The sequence below is a fragment of the Rhinopithecus roxellana genome, chromosome 1 (assembly GCF_007565055.1).
Source record: "Rhinopithecus roxellana isolate Shanxi Qingling chromosome 1, ASM756505v1, whole genome shotgun sequence".
Lineage (NCBI taxonomy): Eukaryota > Metazoa > Chordata > Mammalia > Primates > Cercopithecidae > Rhinopithecus > Rhinopithecus roxellana.
This window is the reverse complement of record NC_044549.1, coordinates 144,233,576-144,249,531: the sequence shown is the minus strand read 5'-3', so window position 1 is coordinate 144,249,531 and position 15,956 is coordinate 144,233,576. Positions and strand designations below refer to the sequence as shown.

Here is a 15,956-nt window from a genome sequence, read left to right as displayed (position 1 = left end):
TTCCCCAATTGTTAGCATCTACTGCATGTGTGTGTTTCATCTATATATCTATCCTCCCAATCAACAAACAGGTGTAAATATAGATATGTATATGTATATGTGTTACCTGTGTGTGTATATATATACATTTTATATATACATATAATTAGTATTTTCTGAATCATTTATAGCAAGCTGAAAACATAATTTCTATCATACGTAAACATTCTATTATTATATTTTTCTAAAACAAGGACACTCTCCTACATCATCACACCACCCAACAGACAAACACACATGCACACACACACAGAGACAAATATACTTTTCTCCTACAATCTTTCCTGTATGTAATTTTCATTCCATGAGGAGGGAAGGTGATATGAATAGCAGTCATAATGCCTAACTCAGAATGCACTTAAATGTAGTTAGAATAGGCAGCTGTCTTCTGAAAATCTTTCCGTCACTGCCTTCTCCACCAAACCAAAATATTTGCTCCACTGGTGCTAGAAAGTCTATTGTTAGAATTCATTCCAATGGCTTTATACTATTAATAAGCAAGAGAACTGAATGATGAATGACAAATACCATGGTTTGGGAGTAAAACAGACCTGGGCTCCAATCTCAACTGCCATTGATAATTGAGCTCTCTCCTAATAGATTCATATCCCATATTTTACCTCTAAGCTAATATATTCATATGATTATTGTGTGGTTTAAACACAAAGGACATTTGCAGTTGCTATACCAAGTGGTCCCCTACATATTGCAAAGTATTTTCCTTTACTATATGTATTGTTGAAAAATTCTTCTTAGACTACAGCTTGTTTTGAAAGGACGCTTTAAAATATAAATATACAGTAAGTCATTATAGTTATGTAAATGAAATTACCAATTTTTTCTATAGGACACAAAAAATAAAGCAGAATAATAATATTGGTTGCCTGGAACATGATTATATTTATAAATAAAAACGGGTCAACAAACAGAGGCAGTAAGTTGCAGAACCAAATATTTCCCACTTGACTTTCCACATAAAGTGGGTCCTTTATATAATCCCAGGCCCTTTGATTTTTTTTCAAGACTATTACCTCTTTGATGTGCTATGATATTCAATTTTTTTAATTATACTTTAAGTTCTAGGGTACATGTGCACAATGTGCAGACATTCAATTTTAAAGTACAGTATAACAAACTATTGAAGTAGATCATATGCAGTAATTTCCCAATAAGCTTATAGAATGAATAAAAGCCAGTAAGAATTAACAAGAAGTGGTGCTATTGACAAGGTCTGATTACCATTATGAGAATCATTTAAAAAGCACTAGAAAGTGTAAAAAAGTGGAAACAGTTTTCTTATTCACATTTGTAGATATTTACTGTATCAGTACTTTTCATATATTTCAATGCAGGTTTTACAATGAAAATTGATCAAAAATACTTGTCCATAGGAACAATCAGAAGGCAACTGGTTAGAACTTTGTTCTGGAATCGTAAATTTTTTGTATAAAAATTCTTGAGAATAAATACCAAGATGCTGCTCCCACTTTAGTTCAATATTTATTTTATTAAGAATACAGAGAAATTGAAAGACTATGGATAAGAACAGTACTAAATTATCCCATGAAGACAAAACTTCCTGAAGTTCAAATATAAAGTAAAAGGCAGAATTCTTGATGCTTTTTCTGCATTTTATATATGTACTTTATGTGACGATGAAGTTTTTTCTATTATAATTACTTCTTATTTTTCTTCACTTCACAACTTTTTTCTTGGCATAATTGCTTGGCTTTTCGTTCATGATCCAGAATATCCTTCGGAAACAGGTTTTTCTCATCAAATACAGCTTTCAAAGCTACAAAATGATGAGAAAAATTACAAGTAAATTATATTTGTTAAGAGACCTATTTAAATGAAATAGTGGGAAGAAAATTCTCAAATTTTGCTTTTTCTAAAAATCTTTGTAAAACACAGAGTGTATTTAGGGAAATTTTCTCTAAGCTTCTGCTATTCTGTTTACTTGAATTTACATTTAAAAGTTAAATTTTAGTAGAGTTTGTTCTTTTAATGCATATATCTTAATAGAAATCCACCATTCTAAGGGTAGAGGATTATAGAAGTTTGTGTTTTCCATTTTTGTTTTTTAATCTACTTAACAGCTATCAAGACATAAAGAGCCAAGAAAAAATTATTCTGTATTGAAATAAGACAATTAAAATAATCAAAACACAGTTTTACTGTCTGCATGAATAAAGAAGTGCATCTACAATCACATCCATAGGGGTTGCAGTTTTAGGGAAAAAAAGAACCAAATTATTTCCATGAGTGGTTATATTGTGCATCAGTGAGAAGTAGTGGAAACTGCGCCATGCATTCTAGAAAATAATTCTGGCATTTTGCATAATTTTATTATTTAAACAAATGCTTATTGCATGTCTATTATACACAATGTTCTATGCTCAGACATAAATGAGGCACAAATACGACAAAGTCATGACCTTTCTTCCAATTGGTGGAAACTAGAAGCAGTAACCAAATAACCAAAATATCATATACAATAAGATATCATTCCAAGAGAATATAAGCAATGCAAATTGTGTATATACATGTAAGAGATATTATAATAATATATAAAGATTTTTTAAAAAGCTTTAAGAATTAGGTACTTATTTGAGGTAGGTCTTGAATTCCAGATACGATTTTAATTGAAAATAAGAAACATGGAGGTGAGGAAGAATTGGCAAGGGTTGGATAGGAAGTGTCAAGTAGAGAAAAAATGGTGAATAAAGATTGGAAAAATAGGCCGGGCATGGTGGCTCATGCCTGTAATCCCAGCACTTTGGGAGGCCAAGGCAGGTGAATCACCTGAGGTTGGGAGTTCAAGCCCTGTCTGGCCAACTTAGTGAAACCCCATCTCTCCTAAAGATACAAACAATTAGCCAGGCGTGGTGGCAGGTGGCTGTAATCCCAGCTACTTGGGAGACTGAGGTAGGAGAATCGCTTGAACCCCGGTGGCAGAGGTTGCAGTGAGCCAAGATCGCACCATCACACTCCAGTCTGAGCAACAGAGCGAGACTCTGTCTCAAAAATAAACAAACAAACAAACAAACAGAATGGAAAAATAATAACTACTATTGGAATAACTCTAAATAATTCAGTACAATTTAAAAGAAGCATAAAATATGTGAAAGAAAGTAAAGTGGAATAAAGTTGGAGCTGGACCTAGGAACTTTTTAAACACCAACCAAAAAATATGAAGTTTAAAAAGTAAACATCGAATGACTTTACAGTATAGTGGCATCTTTATATATTTGGATTAAACACAAAATAAAACAAAAACTTTCCCCTTCCAGTATAAACTATACTGTATATAGGAAGTATATGTAGACCTTGGCTACAGAAGTCAAGATCTTCCCTCTTCTTCTCATGGAAATCCTATAAAAGCAACCAAGAAAATGAGAGATAATAACTTGGCAAATAAATTCTACTTTAACAAAACTCAAAGACAGATGTAATCTGCAGCTCACAAAATATAAAGAAGCAAAACAGCTGAGACAGGACAAAAGTTGCTCAAGAAAAAGTGAAAAGTATAGAGAATATAAGAAGGCCAGCAGCAGCATCTTAGCATGTGCTGGGAAAAAAATAGTCACTGTGAGTGACAGGCTCACCAGGAAATACAAATGCTTTATTCCTTATATACATGGATTCTAAAAAGAGGTGAAGGTAGCTGGAAGCAGAAGCTCTCTGGGACCTGGTTTGGACCGGTGAAACAGATGAGGTAGGGCTACCTGTATCACACACATGAGTCATTTTTCGCTAAAGCAGTCTGTCCCCATGGGATGTAAAACCTGAAGGATACCCTGTTCTCACATCCCAGCCTCTTATTCAAGGAATTACCACGTATTTCAAGTTAAAAAAAAATCCACCTCATTAAAGCTAATTAATTAAAAGAGGAAACTTTTAAAACTAACACAGCATGAACACAAACTTATATAAGGAAAAACTAAAACCAATCAAATTGAAAAAAGAGCAGCAAAACTAATCAATACATGAGTTACCACCGGAAAAATATTGCACAAACATTGTTACCAAGCATTCTGACAAAATTAAATTTTAAAAATTAAAACAGCAGTTGCCTCCATGAAGGAAGATCACAGAGCAGAAGTGAAAAAACTCAGGGAAGAGATGAAGACACAAGAGGAAATGATTACATATGAGGTAGCAAAAGTCAGAAATAGAGGGAAAAAAATCACCAGGGAAAACAGAGTTCCTGGAACACAGTAGGAAACATAGAATATAGAAATAAGAAAAAATATATAATAAAAGGAAAATTATAAAAAGAATGAATTAGAAAAATAATAAATGTTGAAGACACACAAATAAATAGATCTACAAACATATAATTAGAGTAGGTACTTGTATTAGTTCGCCTTCACACTGCTGATAAAGACATACCGGAAAATGGGAACAAAAAAAGCTTTAATTGGACTTACAGTTTCACGTGGCTGGGGAGGTCTCAGAATCATGGCAGAAGGCAAAAAGCACTTCTTACATGACAGCAACAAGACAGAAATGGGGAAGAAACGAAAGTGGAAACCTTTGATAAACCCATCAGATCTCATCAAAGTTATTCACTGTCATGAGAATAGCACGAGAAAGACTGGCCCCCATGATTCAATTTCCTCCCTAGAGGTCCCTCCTACAGCACGTGGGAATTCTGGGAGATACAATTCAAATTGAGATTCGAATGGGAACACAGCCAAACCGTATCAGTACTTAAGAAAGAAAACCAAAATATAACAAATATTTAAAGGCATCATTTAATAAAGGTTTCTTCAAATAAAAGTCAATCTGACATATGTGGAAAGGACACATTGTGTACTAGGAATAATTGACTTAGAAAACTCAAAACCAAGTCATATCCCAGTAATGTTATTAGACTTTGAAAATAAGGAGGAAATCCTCTGGCAACTACACAAAATAATCAAGTGACCTAAAAAGGAGGAAAGTATCTTGCATTAGATATTTTATAGGAATGACCAACACCAGAAAAGAGTAGAGCAATGCCTACAAGATAATCAGGGAAAGAATATGTGAGCTAAGAATATTACATACATTCAAGTTGTCCTTCAAATCCAAAAACTATCAATGGTGTCACTATGCAAGAAATTTAGGGATCATTGTTCCCCAGAGTCCTCTTTGAGGAAATTTCAAAAAGCTAAACTGAGGCCGGGCACGGTGACTCACGACTGTAATCCCAGCACTTTGGGAGGCTGAGGCGGGCGGATCAAGAGGTCAGGAGATAGAGACCATCCTGGCTAACACGGTAAAACCCTATCTCTACTACAAATACAAAAAAAAAAAAAAAAAAAAAAAAAAAACTAGCCAGGCGTGGTGGCGGGCACCTGTGGTCCCAGCTACTTGGGAGGCTGAGGCAGGATAATGGTGTGAACCTGTGAGGCGGAGGTTACAGTGAGCCAAGATTGTGCCACTGCACTCCAGTCTGGGCAACAGAAGGAGCCGCTATCTGAAAAAAAAAAAAAAAAGAAAAAAAAGAAAAAAGAAAAAAGCTAAACTGAGAAATGACTGAGAAAATTTTGAAAAAAATAACTTGGTGGCGATCACTGAATATATTTAAGTGCAGAAGTAAAATTAAAACAATGTGGAGTTAAGGATGACAAAAATAGAAGAAAAAGTCCATGTGCCTGACAATGTATGAATGATACAATTGACAAAAATTATGAGGATAAAGGAGAAAGAAACCTTGTTTATGATAAATCGGAGACAAAGAATAGCATCGAAAACTGAAAAATCAACTAATAGCATAGGCAAATTTAGCAAAATAAAAGTAAGCATAAAGAAAATCATGTTATGGAATGAAATTGTGTGGTAGAAGGGAGGCAGGAGAATGAGAAAGCAAGTTTATTCTATCATCGCTGAGCATAGATCTAATAGTGTCTAAGAGAAATGAAGAACTAGAGGAATTACATAATTCTTATGATTATAAAGTTAACCACTAGAATAAACATACACACAAACATAAACAAATAAAAAGCTACAGATGCAGTGAAAAATTTAAAAATATATAAATAGCATAAAACAGTCTGAGAAACAAAGTGTTTAATATATAAATATACAGATGCTCTATTTCCCAATTTAAAAAAAAAAAGATTTTTAAAAAATGGATTAAAAGTGAAACAACACATTTAAAATAAAATGATTCAGGAATTTATTAATAAAAGAATGGAAAAAATATATTAGACAAACGAAAGAAGGTTCACCCTTGACTGACACACTTGCCAAAGAAAGCAGAGGTCATGTTCAAAATCATAAATACATATAGAAACCCTAAAAGTTTACACAGAAACTTGTAATAGCGGCTGCAAGAAATAGACGACAGTGGGAACAATACAGAACATCATCATAGGAGGGAGGGAAACTTCTCAATGAATAATTTTTTATATGTTCTAATATTTGAATTCTGTGAATTTTTTTTAAGCAATAAGATGAAAATGAATAAATCTGGAACTAGCATTAAGCAGAGATAAAATGAAAGACAATACTTTCCATTTGCCTAATACCAGCGGTATGAGATAATGTGGATATCTGCACATCAGACGCTGGTCCTGTCCCATATGATTGCAGATTAGCACTTTAGAAGCACAAGCAATTCTTATGCCTTTGAGCCCTTCTGAGATATATTGTAAAAGCCAGAATGTTATTTCTGAAATAAATTCTGTTCTACTGGGATTTGTCTCTCAACTAGACGACAAATTTTCATTGTAATTGACTGGGTTTCAAGACCATTAATCCAATAACTGATAAGTCTTTGTAAGATATTGAAAGAGACAAACTCACTTGGATGGCTCATTTTTAATTTTTTTTCTTTTTAGTTAACACACGGATTATAAAAAGTACATGTGCAGGGGTAGATCCCTGTTTCTTGGGCCTGAAAGTTACAATTTTGGGAGCTCTCTTTAGAAAAAAAGAATATAAAATTACAAATATAAATTTATTTATAAAAGTGGCTATTTAGGATAAAATAAATTTCAACAAATTACTAGTAATTTTTAGAGTTAGGTCCTTTTCTCCTGAGATCTCTTTTTACAAAGATACCTGAAATGCTTACCTGGAAATGATTGTTGCTTGTAACCTTGCTTCTGCTCTTCACCTAGAACACTCTCAAACTCCTAGCAATTTCTAATACTCAAAGGGTCTTTGTAGATGAGGCCCAGAAAACTTAACCTTCATTAGCTTCATTTGTAAATCTATATGTGGCAAAGATGATGTCATTAACTTAACATCTTTTAAATGCATAATGGTAATCAATTCCTCTCACTATTCGTAGTAACATCTGCTAGGTTAATGGCATAATGATATTCTATGATGATGTGTTGAGTATGTAGTAGATCATAATACATGTAAGAAATAATCATTTATTGAACTTGCTTACAATAATTTTTAAAATGTTTTTAACCTTGCTGTGATGACTTTCTTGATGTATTAAGTTGCATAGCGTAAAGTTCACAGCTATGAAGTCAAATATTAACATAAGTGTTGCTTTGAAGGGATTTTGCAAATGTAGTTCAAGTTCCTGATCAACGAACTTTAGATAAGGGAGATTATCCTGGATAATCTGGCAAGCCAGACTTAAACAGATAAAAGGCCTTAAAAGAAGACTGGAGGTTCCCTAAAAGAGTGAAGAAATTCTACCAATGAACATTTCTGCCTGTGCCCAGCTTACCCATGATCTTTTCTTCTTGACTTAGTGCTACATATTTTGAATTTGCTCAGCCAACCCAACAAACCCATAAGTCAACCTCTTGTAATAAATCTCAATATGGAGTCCTGCTGATTTTACTTCCCTGTTTCCCCTCTGACTGATACACTTTCCATGAAGTACACTATCACAGGATGATGGCAACAACAACAACAACAAAGTGATGTGTTCTTATTATAACAAACAGGCTGATTTGTCAAATTTCTTGTGGTTTGTATCTGGAGATGGTTGAATACCACTTGTAAAAAAAACAAAATATGAACCAGAAATACCATTTGACCCAACAATCCCATTACTGGGTACATAAAGAATTATAAATCATTCTACCATAAAGACACATGCACATGTATGTTTATTGCAGCACTGTTCACAATAGCAAAGACTTGGAACCAACCAAAATGCCCATCAATGATAGACTGGATAAAGAAAATGCAGCACATGTACACCATGGAAAGCTATGCATCCATAAAAAAGAATGAGTTCATCTCCTTTGCAGGGACATGGATGAAGCTGGAGGCCATCATGCTCAGCAAACTAACACAGGAACAGAAAACCAAACACCACATGTTCTCACTCATAAGTGGAGTTGAACAATGAGAACACATGGACACAGGGAGAACATCACACACCGGGGTCTGTCGGGTGGTGGGGGCCACGGGGAGGGATAGCATTAGGATAAATACCTAATGCATGTGGGGCTTAAAACTTAGATGATAGGTTGATAGGTGCAGCAAACCACTATGGCACATAGATACCTATGTAAAAAACCTTCACGTTCTATACATATATCCTAGAACTCAAAGTAAAATAAAAATAAAAACAAATAAATAAAAATAAAAGTTGAGAAAAAAAGAAAATGTATGTCTACTTGAATACACAACTTAGACATAGAATTCAGCATCTGGATGGCAAGCAAGCACAACAAGATTTAGGACACAGCTGAAACCCAATGTAAGGAACCCAAGGAATCCAGTAAAATGATCCAAGAGCTGAAATATTAAATAGCTATTTTAAGAAAGAACCAAACTGAACTTCTAGAACTTAAAAATTTACTACAAGGATTTTATAATACAACTGGAAGTTTTAACAGCTGAATAGACCAGGCTAAGGAAAAACTTCAGCACTCAAAGACTGGTTCTTCAAATCAACTCAGTCAGACAAAAATAGAATTTATAAAAAATGAACAAAACCTCTGAAAACTATGAGATTATGTAAAGAGACCAAATCTAGGACACACTGATAATCCTAAGAGGAGACACAATAAGCAACTTGGAAAATATATTTGAAGATATAGTCCACAAATACTTCCCCAATGTTGCTAGAGTGGTTGACACACAAATGCAAGAAATACAAAGAACCCTGGCAAGATTCTATACAAGAGGGCTATCCCCAAGGCACACAGTTAGCAGATTCACCAAGGTCATGCAAAAGAAAAAAAATATCTTAAAGGCAGTTAGTCAAGTCACATACAGAAAGACCACATCAGGCTAGCAGTAGACTTCTCAGAAGAAACCTCACAAGCCAAAAGAGATTGGAGACCTATTTTCAACATACTTAAAGAAAAAAAATTCCATGCAATAATTTCATATCCATCCATACTAAGCTTCATAAGTAAAAGAGAAATAAAATCTTTCTCAGACAAGCAAATGTTGAGGGAATTTATTTCAATGGGATCAGCCGTAATTACAAGAGTCTCTTAAGGGCATCTTAAATACAGAACCAAAAGAACAGCACCTGCTACCACAAAAACACACTTAAGTGCATAGCCCACAGTTCACTATAAAGCAACTATATGATCAAGTCTACATAACAACCAGCTAAGAACATAATGACAGGATCAAAATCTCACATACAAATACTAACCCTGAATGTAAATGGGCTATAAACCTAACTTAAAAGACATAGTGTGGCATGCTGGTTACAAAAACAAGACCCAATCATTTGCTGTTTTCAAGAGACCCATCTCACATGTAAAAATGCCTACAGGCTCACGGTAAATAAATAGATAACGTTCTCCCATTGAAACAGAAAACAAAAAAGAGCAAGAGTCCCTATTCTTAAGCCAGATAAAACAGATTTTAAACAAATAAAAATTAAGAAGGGCATATGCATGTAATCCAACAAGAAGACTTAACTATCCTAAATATACACATACCCAGCACTGGAACATCTAGATTCATAAAACATGTTCTTGGCCTATGAAAAAACTTAGACAACCACACAATAATACTGAGAGACTTCAACACCCCACTGACAACATTAAACAGGTCATCAAGGCAGAAAACTAACAAAGAAACTCTAGGCTTAAACTCTACACTTTATCAGTTGGACCTAATTGACACCTTCAGAATACCCCACCGAACAATCAACAGAATATATATTCTTCTCATCTGCACACAGAATATATTCTAAGATCAACCACATGCTGCCTCACAAAACAATAAAATGTCATTCATTTAAGAAATAGAAAAAAACTCTTCTACAATTCAAATTGGACCAAAAATAAAGAGCCCAAATAGCTGAAGGAATCATAAGCAAAAAGAACAACGCTAGAGGCATCACATTACCTGACTTCAAACTATACTATAAGGCCACAGTAACCAAAACAGCATGCTACTGACACAAAAACAAACACATAGACCAATGGAAAAGAATAAAATAACTCAAAAATAACGCTGCCTACCTACAACCATCTGATCTTCAACGAGGCCTACAGAAACAACCAATGGAAAAAGGACTCTCTGTTCAATAAATGGTGCTGAGATAACTGGCTAACCATATGCAGACGATTGAAACTGAACCCTTACCTTTCAACATATATACAAAAATTAACTAAGGATGAATTAAAGATTTAAATATAAGACCCAAAACTAGAAAATTTCTGGAAGAAAATCTAGGATATACCCTTATTGACATCAGTCTCAGCAAAGAATTTTTGGCTAAGCTCCCAAAAGTAATGGTAGCAAGAACAAAAGTTGATAAGTGGAACCTAAATAAATAAAAAAGCTTCTTCACAGCAAAAGAAACCATCAACAGAGTAAACAGACAACATACAGAATGGGAGAAAATATTCACAAACTATTCATCTGACAAAGATTCGACGTTCAATTTCTATTAAAAGAAAAATTTAAATCAACAAGCATAAAACAACACTATCAAAAAAATGGGCAAAGGACATGAACGGACACTTCTCAAAAGAAGACACACAAGTGGCCAAAAAACATAGGAAAAATATTCATCATCACTAATTATCAGAGAAATGCAAATCAAAACCACAGTAAAATACCTTCTCACACCAGTCAAAATGTCTATTAAGTAGTCAAAAAACAACAGATTCTTTCAAGGCTGTGGAGAAAAGGGAAGGCTTATACACCACTGGTAGGAATGTAAATTAGTTCGGCCACTGTGGAAAGCTGTTTGGAGATTTCTCAAATAACTTAAAACAGAGCTACCACTTGACCCAGAAATCTCACTACTAGAAATACACCAAAAGGAAAATAGATCATTATACCAAAAACACACATGCACTTGTGTGTTACCACCATGCTATTCACAATAGCAAAGACGTGTAATCAACTTAGGTACTCATCAATGGTGGAATGGATAAAGAAAATGCGAGATACACACACACACACACACACACACACACACACACACACACACACCATAGAATACTATGCAACCATAAAAAAGATAAAATAATCTCTTTTGCAGCAATACTGATGAAGCTGGAAGACATCATCCTAAGCAAATTAATGCAGGAACAGAAAGCCAAATACCACATGTTCTCACTTATAAGTAAGGGTTAAACATTGAACACATATGGGCATAAATATGATAAAAATAGTCACTATGGACTACTAGGACAGGGATGGAGTGAGGGGCATGGTTTGAAAAACTACCTATTGGGTACTATGCTCGTTACCTAGGTGCAATATACCTATGTACCAGACCTGCACGTGTGTTCCCTGTATCTAAAAGCTGACATTTTTAAAAAGTAATAAATAAATATACAGCTTATCTTAAAGCACCCTCAAGTTCCCATATGATCACAAGTTTAGGAACCTCATGCCTCCAACTTCTTGCCTCCCAGGCCATATAACTTATTTAGAATCCTGGACAGTAGTTTGCTTAGAATAGTGAGCAACAGACACTGTGTCTAGATTCATCAGGTCACATTCCTCTTTAAATCCTCTGAAGGCTTCCCTTTATACTTAAATCAAATATTTGCCCAGGCAACATGGTCTCACATGACAAGACCCCTGATCACCCTCTAATCTCATCTGATACCTGTCTCCTCACTCCATTCTAGCAACGGTGACCGCTTCTCTGTCCCTGGAACATGTCAATTTTGTTCTCAGTGGCTTCATACTTGTTTCCTGTGCTTGGGACATTCTGGCCCAAAATCTTTGTAGAACTTTCTATCTTAGGATTTAGCTTAAATGTCAGAGAGACCTTCACTGATGTTCTTCCTAATGTCTCCTTATTATATTATCTTGTTTTATTTTCTTCTTAGCTCTTATCAATATCACTCTCCAAACTTATCATCTTTATTTATTTACTTACTTATTACCTATCTCTATTCCTAGACAATAAATTCAGCAGCAGTAGACTTTGTTTGCCTTTGTATACCATATATCTCTAGTACCCAGCATTGTATCTGGTTCATGGAAAGGGATTCAAAAAGTATATTTGTTGAATATATGAGCACATGAATGAAGGAACTTTCAGGCATGCAAAGGGTTTGGCTCACTCCTCACCCTTTGGAATCCCTGCATTCCAGAGACCTGGGGACCCTATAATATTGATAAAAGGGTGATTCTTCACATCATATATATACAAACACATCCATTTAACCATAACCAAGTTCTTAAAAATTAACATCTAGTGTTATCAGTAACCACTTACATTCACTATTCCCTTCCTGGGAAAATATGACATTTATATACTCATCACTTCTCTTTATACTTGGCTGCCTGACGAGGTTTGCTACAATGATAGCCAAAAGCTGTTTTCACAGTGATGAAAAGGAAAGATGTGGTGGTCAGGAAAGTATCCAAAACATTTTCTCTATAATAAAATGATTCAAGGATCTCAACACAGAAGAATTGGTTTATATATTATCTTCTGGTCTTTCCCTTGCCTGCTAATTGGCAACTAACTATATCAGCTGAACAACAGCGGCAAAACTCACAAAGATACCCTGGCAACAAGGGACTTGGCAGCTATGTAATGTAGTATGCAATGACTACCTGTCTGTGAGTGTACAGCATTCTGAAAACTCCTTTCTAATTCACATTCTTCCTCCTATTCTGTGTCCTATTTTGTGTCTTCTAGACAAATCATCCTTATTTATCAAACTTTTATGTGCATAAGAATCACCTGGGGATCTTGTTAAAATACAAATTCTCATGCAACAGATCTGGGGTGGGTCCTGAGATGCTGCATTTCTAAGGAGCTCCCAGGTGATGCTCATGCTGCTATCCACTGCCCGCATCTTGATGTCAAGGTTCTGATTTCTAAATCTAAGCTCTAGGTCAGTATTGTCAAATGTTCTTTTATTTCAGCCACCATCCGGTAACAACCAGGCAACAAAGCAACTGGTTGGTGAGAAAGAGTGGTGATGATTAATCAAAATACTTCAATAGTTTTCATATGACTCTCAAATAACGGTTGCTTGGGACCTGTTGAACCTTTTAAATATGTTGTTCACATATTAATGACTTCTGTTTTATAGACCCCAACTTTTGGTATGTGTGAATTGTATTTGTGAATTTTGAGATAATTTAGTGTTATGTAAACAAAAATGTAGAGCAATAGGAAGGATTTCTACTTTTAAAATGCCCCTGAGTTTTCTGTTCATTCTAGATGTTTACTATCTAAAAGGTTCTGAGGTAAGCCATGTGTAGCAATCTCTCGTTTATCATATAGTCAATGTATATATCTATGAATGCTTTCTTCCTGCATTTTAATTATTTGTTCAAGAAAGAACTTTTATATAATATCAAAGATTATTTTTCTTTACTGGTGCTAGATTTAAAATAATATTCTAAAAGAAAGATACATTAAACTAGATTTTACTAAAAGCTTACGTGTATATTTTTCACCTGTAGTTTAAGGGCTAATGTGAAACATTGTATGTTTCAATAAAACCCTATGTATTATTTCCAGCACACCCTTCTGGGTTGTTAGATTCTGGTTGAGTTCACTGTTTTTGAATTATTTTTGTCCCTCTTTTCAAGTTGCAAGTCTCTGATGGATATGCAAACTTTTATTATCTACTAGAGATTTGATTTCCTCTTCTCCTTGGAAACACCACTTTTGGGATTTACTTCAAATTGGACTGGAGTCTGCTACCTTGCACAAATTGTCAACTCTCCAAACTTTTCAATCTTATGTGTTTTTTTTTCCCACATTTAACTACAACTTTCCAAACTAATATTTTCAGTTTTTCTCCCTCCCACCTAAGGACATTACCTAGAACTAAAACCTGACATCCCAGATCCCTATACAGACTTTCGGTTGCCTTGCAGCTATCCCTTTCTCCCAGTATCTTCAGGACTTCAAAACAGCTGACCTTTGCCTCCACCTGACAATATAAATTCAAGTGGTTTTGTAGGAGCAACACCAACAAGAACCCATGAGACACTATTTCTGAGACTGCTTTGCCCCACCCAGGAGCTTCAGGATCACTTCTAGGTTGTTCAGCAATGAGAGGTACTCATTTTCCTTAAACAAAAGGTGGATGAGACTGACAATGCTGAACTTTACCTCAGTCCAGTGCTCCTGGAAAGTGAAGACATTTAAGAAATCTCTCTACCCTTTCATGTTCTAGAAACAGCTAACCACAAAGGACTCCTCTCCTCTCATATATTCTAAGACCCTCTCTTTCCTTCCTCATGAGTCCTATAAGAAACATAGATGACTTCCTCATCTACCTATCTCTACAAAAGCTCAGACCTCCTTTCTTGTCTTTGAGATGTTCCTGTTTAATGAACTTTCTCCGTACTGCAGTAGGCTGAATAAAACCATCCCTTTGTTTCATACACTTTTTCTTTCACAGAACAACAGCTACAACAAAACAATTCACCCGAAGTATCACTAATAGAGCATTTTCTCCACACTGTTTCAAGATTTAAAGATTTTACAGATACAATGTGAATGGGTCCTGGGGAATTTACTGGCAAAACCTCACATAGAGCCAGTTCTAAGTAGCTTCCAGGATTTTGAATAAGGCATATCAAAGAGGGGTTTCAAGCTGTTTAAGAACCAACTGGGAACAACTTGAAAGCTAAAAGGAAAGTGTGAAGAAAGATGTTTCAAGTTGAAAGGGAAAGAAAGAGAATACCAAAGGACATAAAAAACCCAGCAGGTATGGCTAAAACATCACCTGGTGATTTTAAAGTGTTTGAAAACTGTCCCAAGTTCCAAAGTGATAGTTTAGGACATTGAAAGTGAGACTTCATTGTACAATTGCCAAATAACCTATGCATGAAGTAATTATGGAGATTGCAGCAAGGTGGGTAAAATGCAGTACAAAGACGTAAGGTAGATTCTGTAATGATAGTGTGCAGGAGAAATATATTGGTAATTGAGGTTTTTTTGAAGTATTCTTTTATAATAACGATTTTTAAATTCAGCATTATCCTTCTGAAAAGGAGATGAACAATTTTAAATGAAAATAATAAAAAGAGATAATACAGTAAAATGGCTGGTTTTAGAAATAAGAGCAAGAATAAGCAACTAGGGAATTTGATTTGAATACTATTTGAACAGGTGAGGCTGCATTTAGAAATATTAATAGCATAAACACCTGAGTCAGTTTTTTAGCATTCCCATCTAGGCTCTACTTTTACTATCTATGTGAACTTAGGTCAGTTATTTGAATTCTTTATGCCACAATTCTTCATATAAAAAATGTGGGGAATAGTAATTCCTACACTGTAGAACTATTTAGTTGAATAATAATACAGGACATTACCAGTAAATAAAATGTGTCCAAGTCTTACTAGGTATCAGGCACTGTGCTAAGGGCTTCACATGGGTTACATCATTTAATGTTCACAGAAACATTATGATGATAATTAAGATGAAGCCTATCTTCAGTTGAGGAAACTAAGGCACACAGTGTTTACTTGAATTGCTTAAGTTTAGAAAGCTAGCAAGTAGTAGAACTGTGTTTTGAAACCAGTCTTAC

General features: G+C 34.8%; 1 protein-coding gene across 2 annotated transcripts in view; it reads right to left on the bottom strand.

Annotated features, from left to right (window-relative positions):
• Nucleotides 1–1,526: 1,526 nt before the first annotated feature.
• WDR49 (WD repeat domain 49) overlaps nucleotides 1,527–15,956 on the bottom strand; it is a 198,749-nt gene continuing 184,319 nt past the window's right edge. For both annotated transcript variants that reach the window (XM_030932047.1, XM_030932058.1), the window contains exon 19: nucleotides 1,527–1,834. In XM_030932047.1, the coding sequence (XP_030787907.1) occupies nucleotides 1,716–1,834 (119 nt within the window). In that variant the 3' untranslated portion in view covers nucleotides 1,527–1,715. The remainder of the gene's footprint in view (nucleotides 1,835–15,956) is intronic.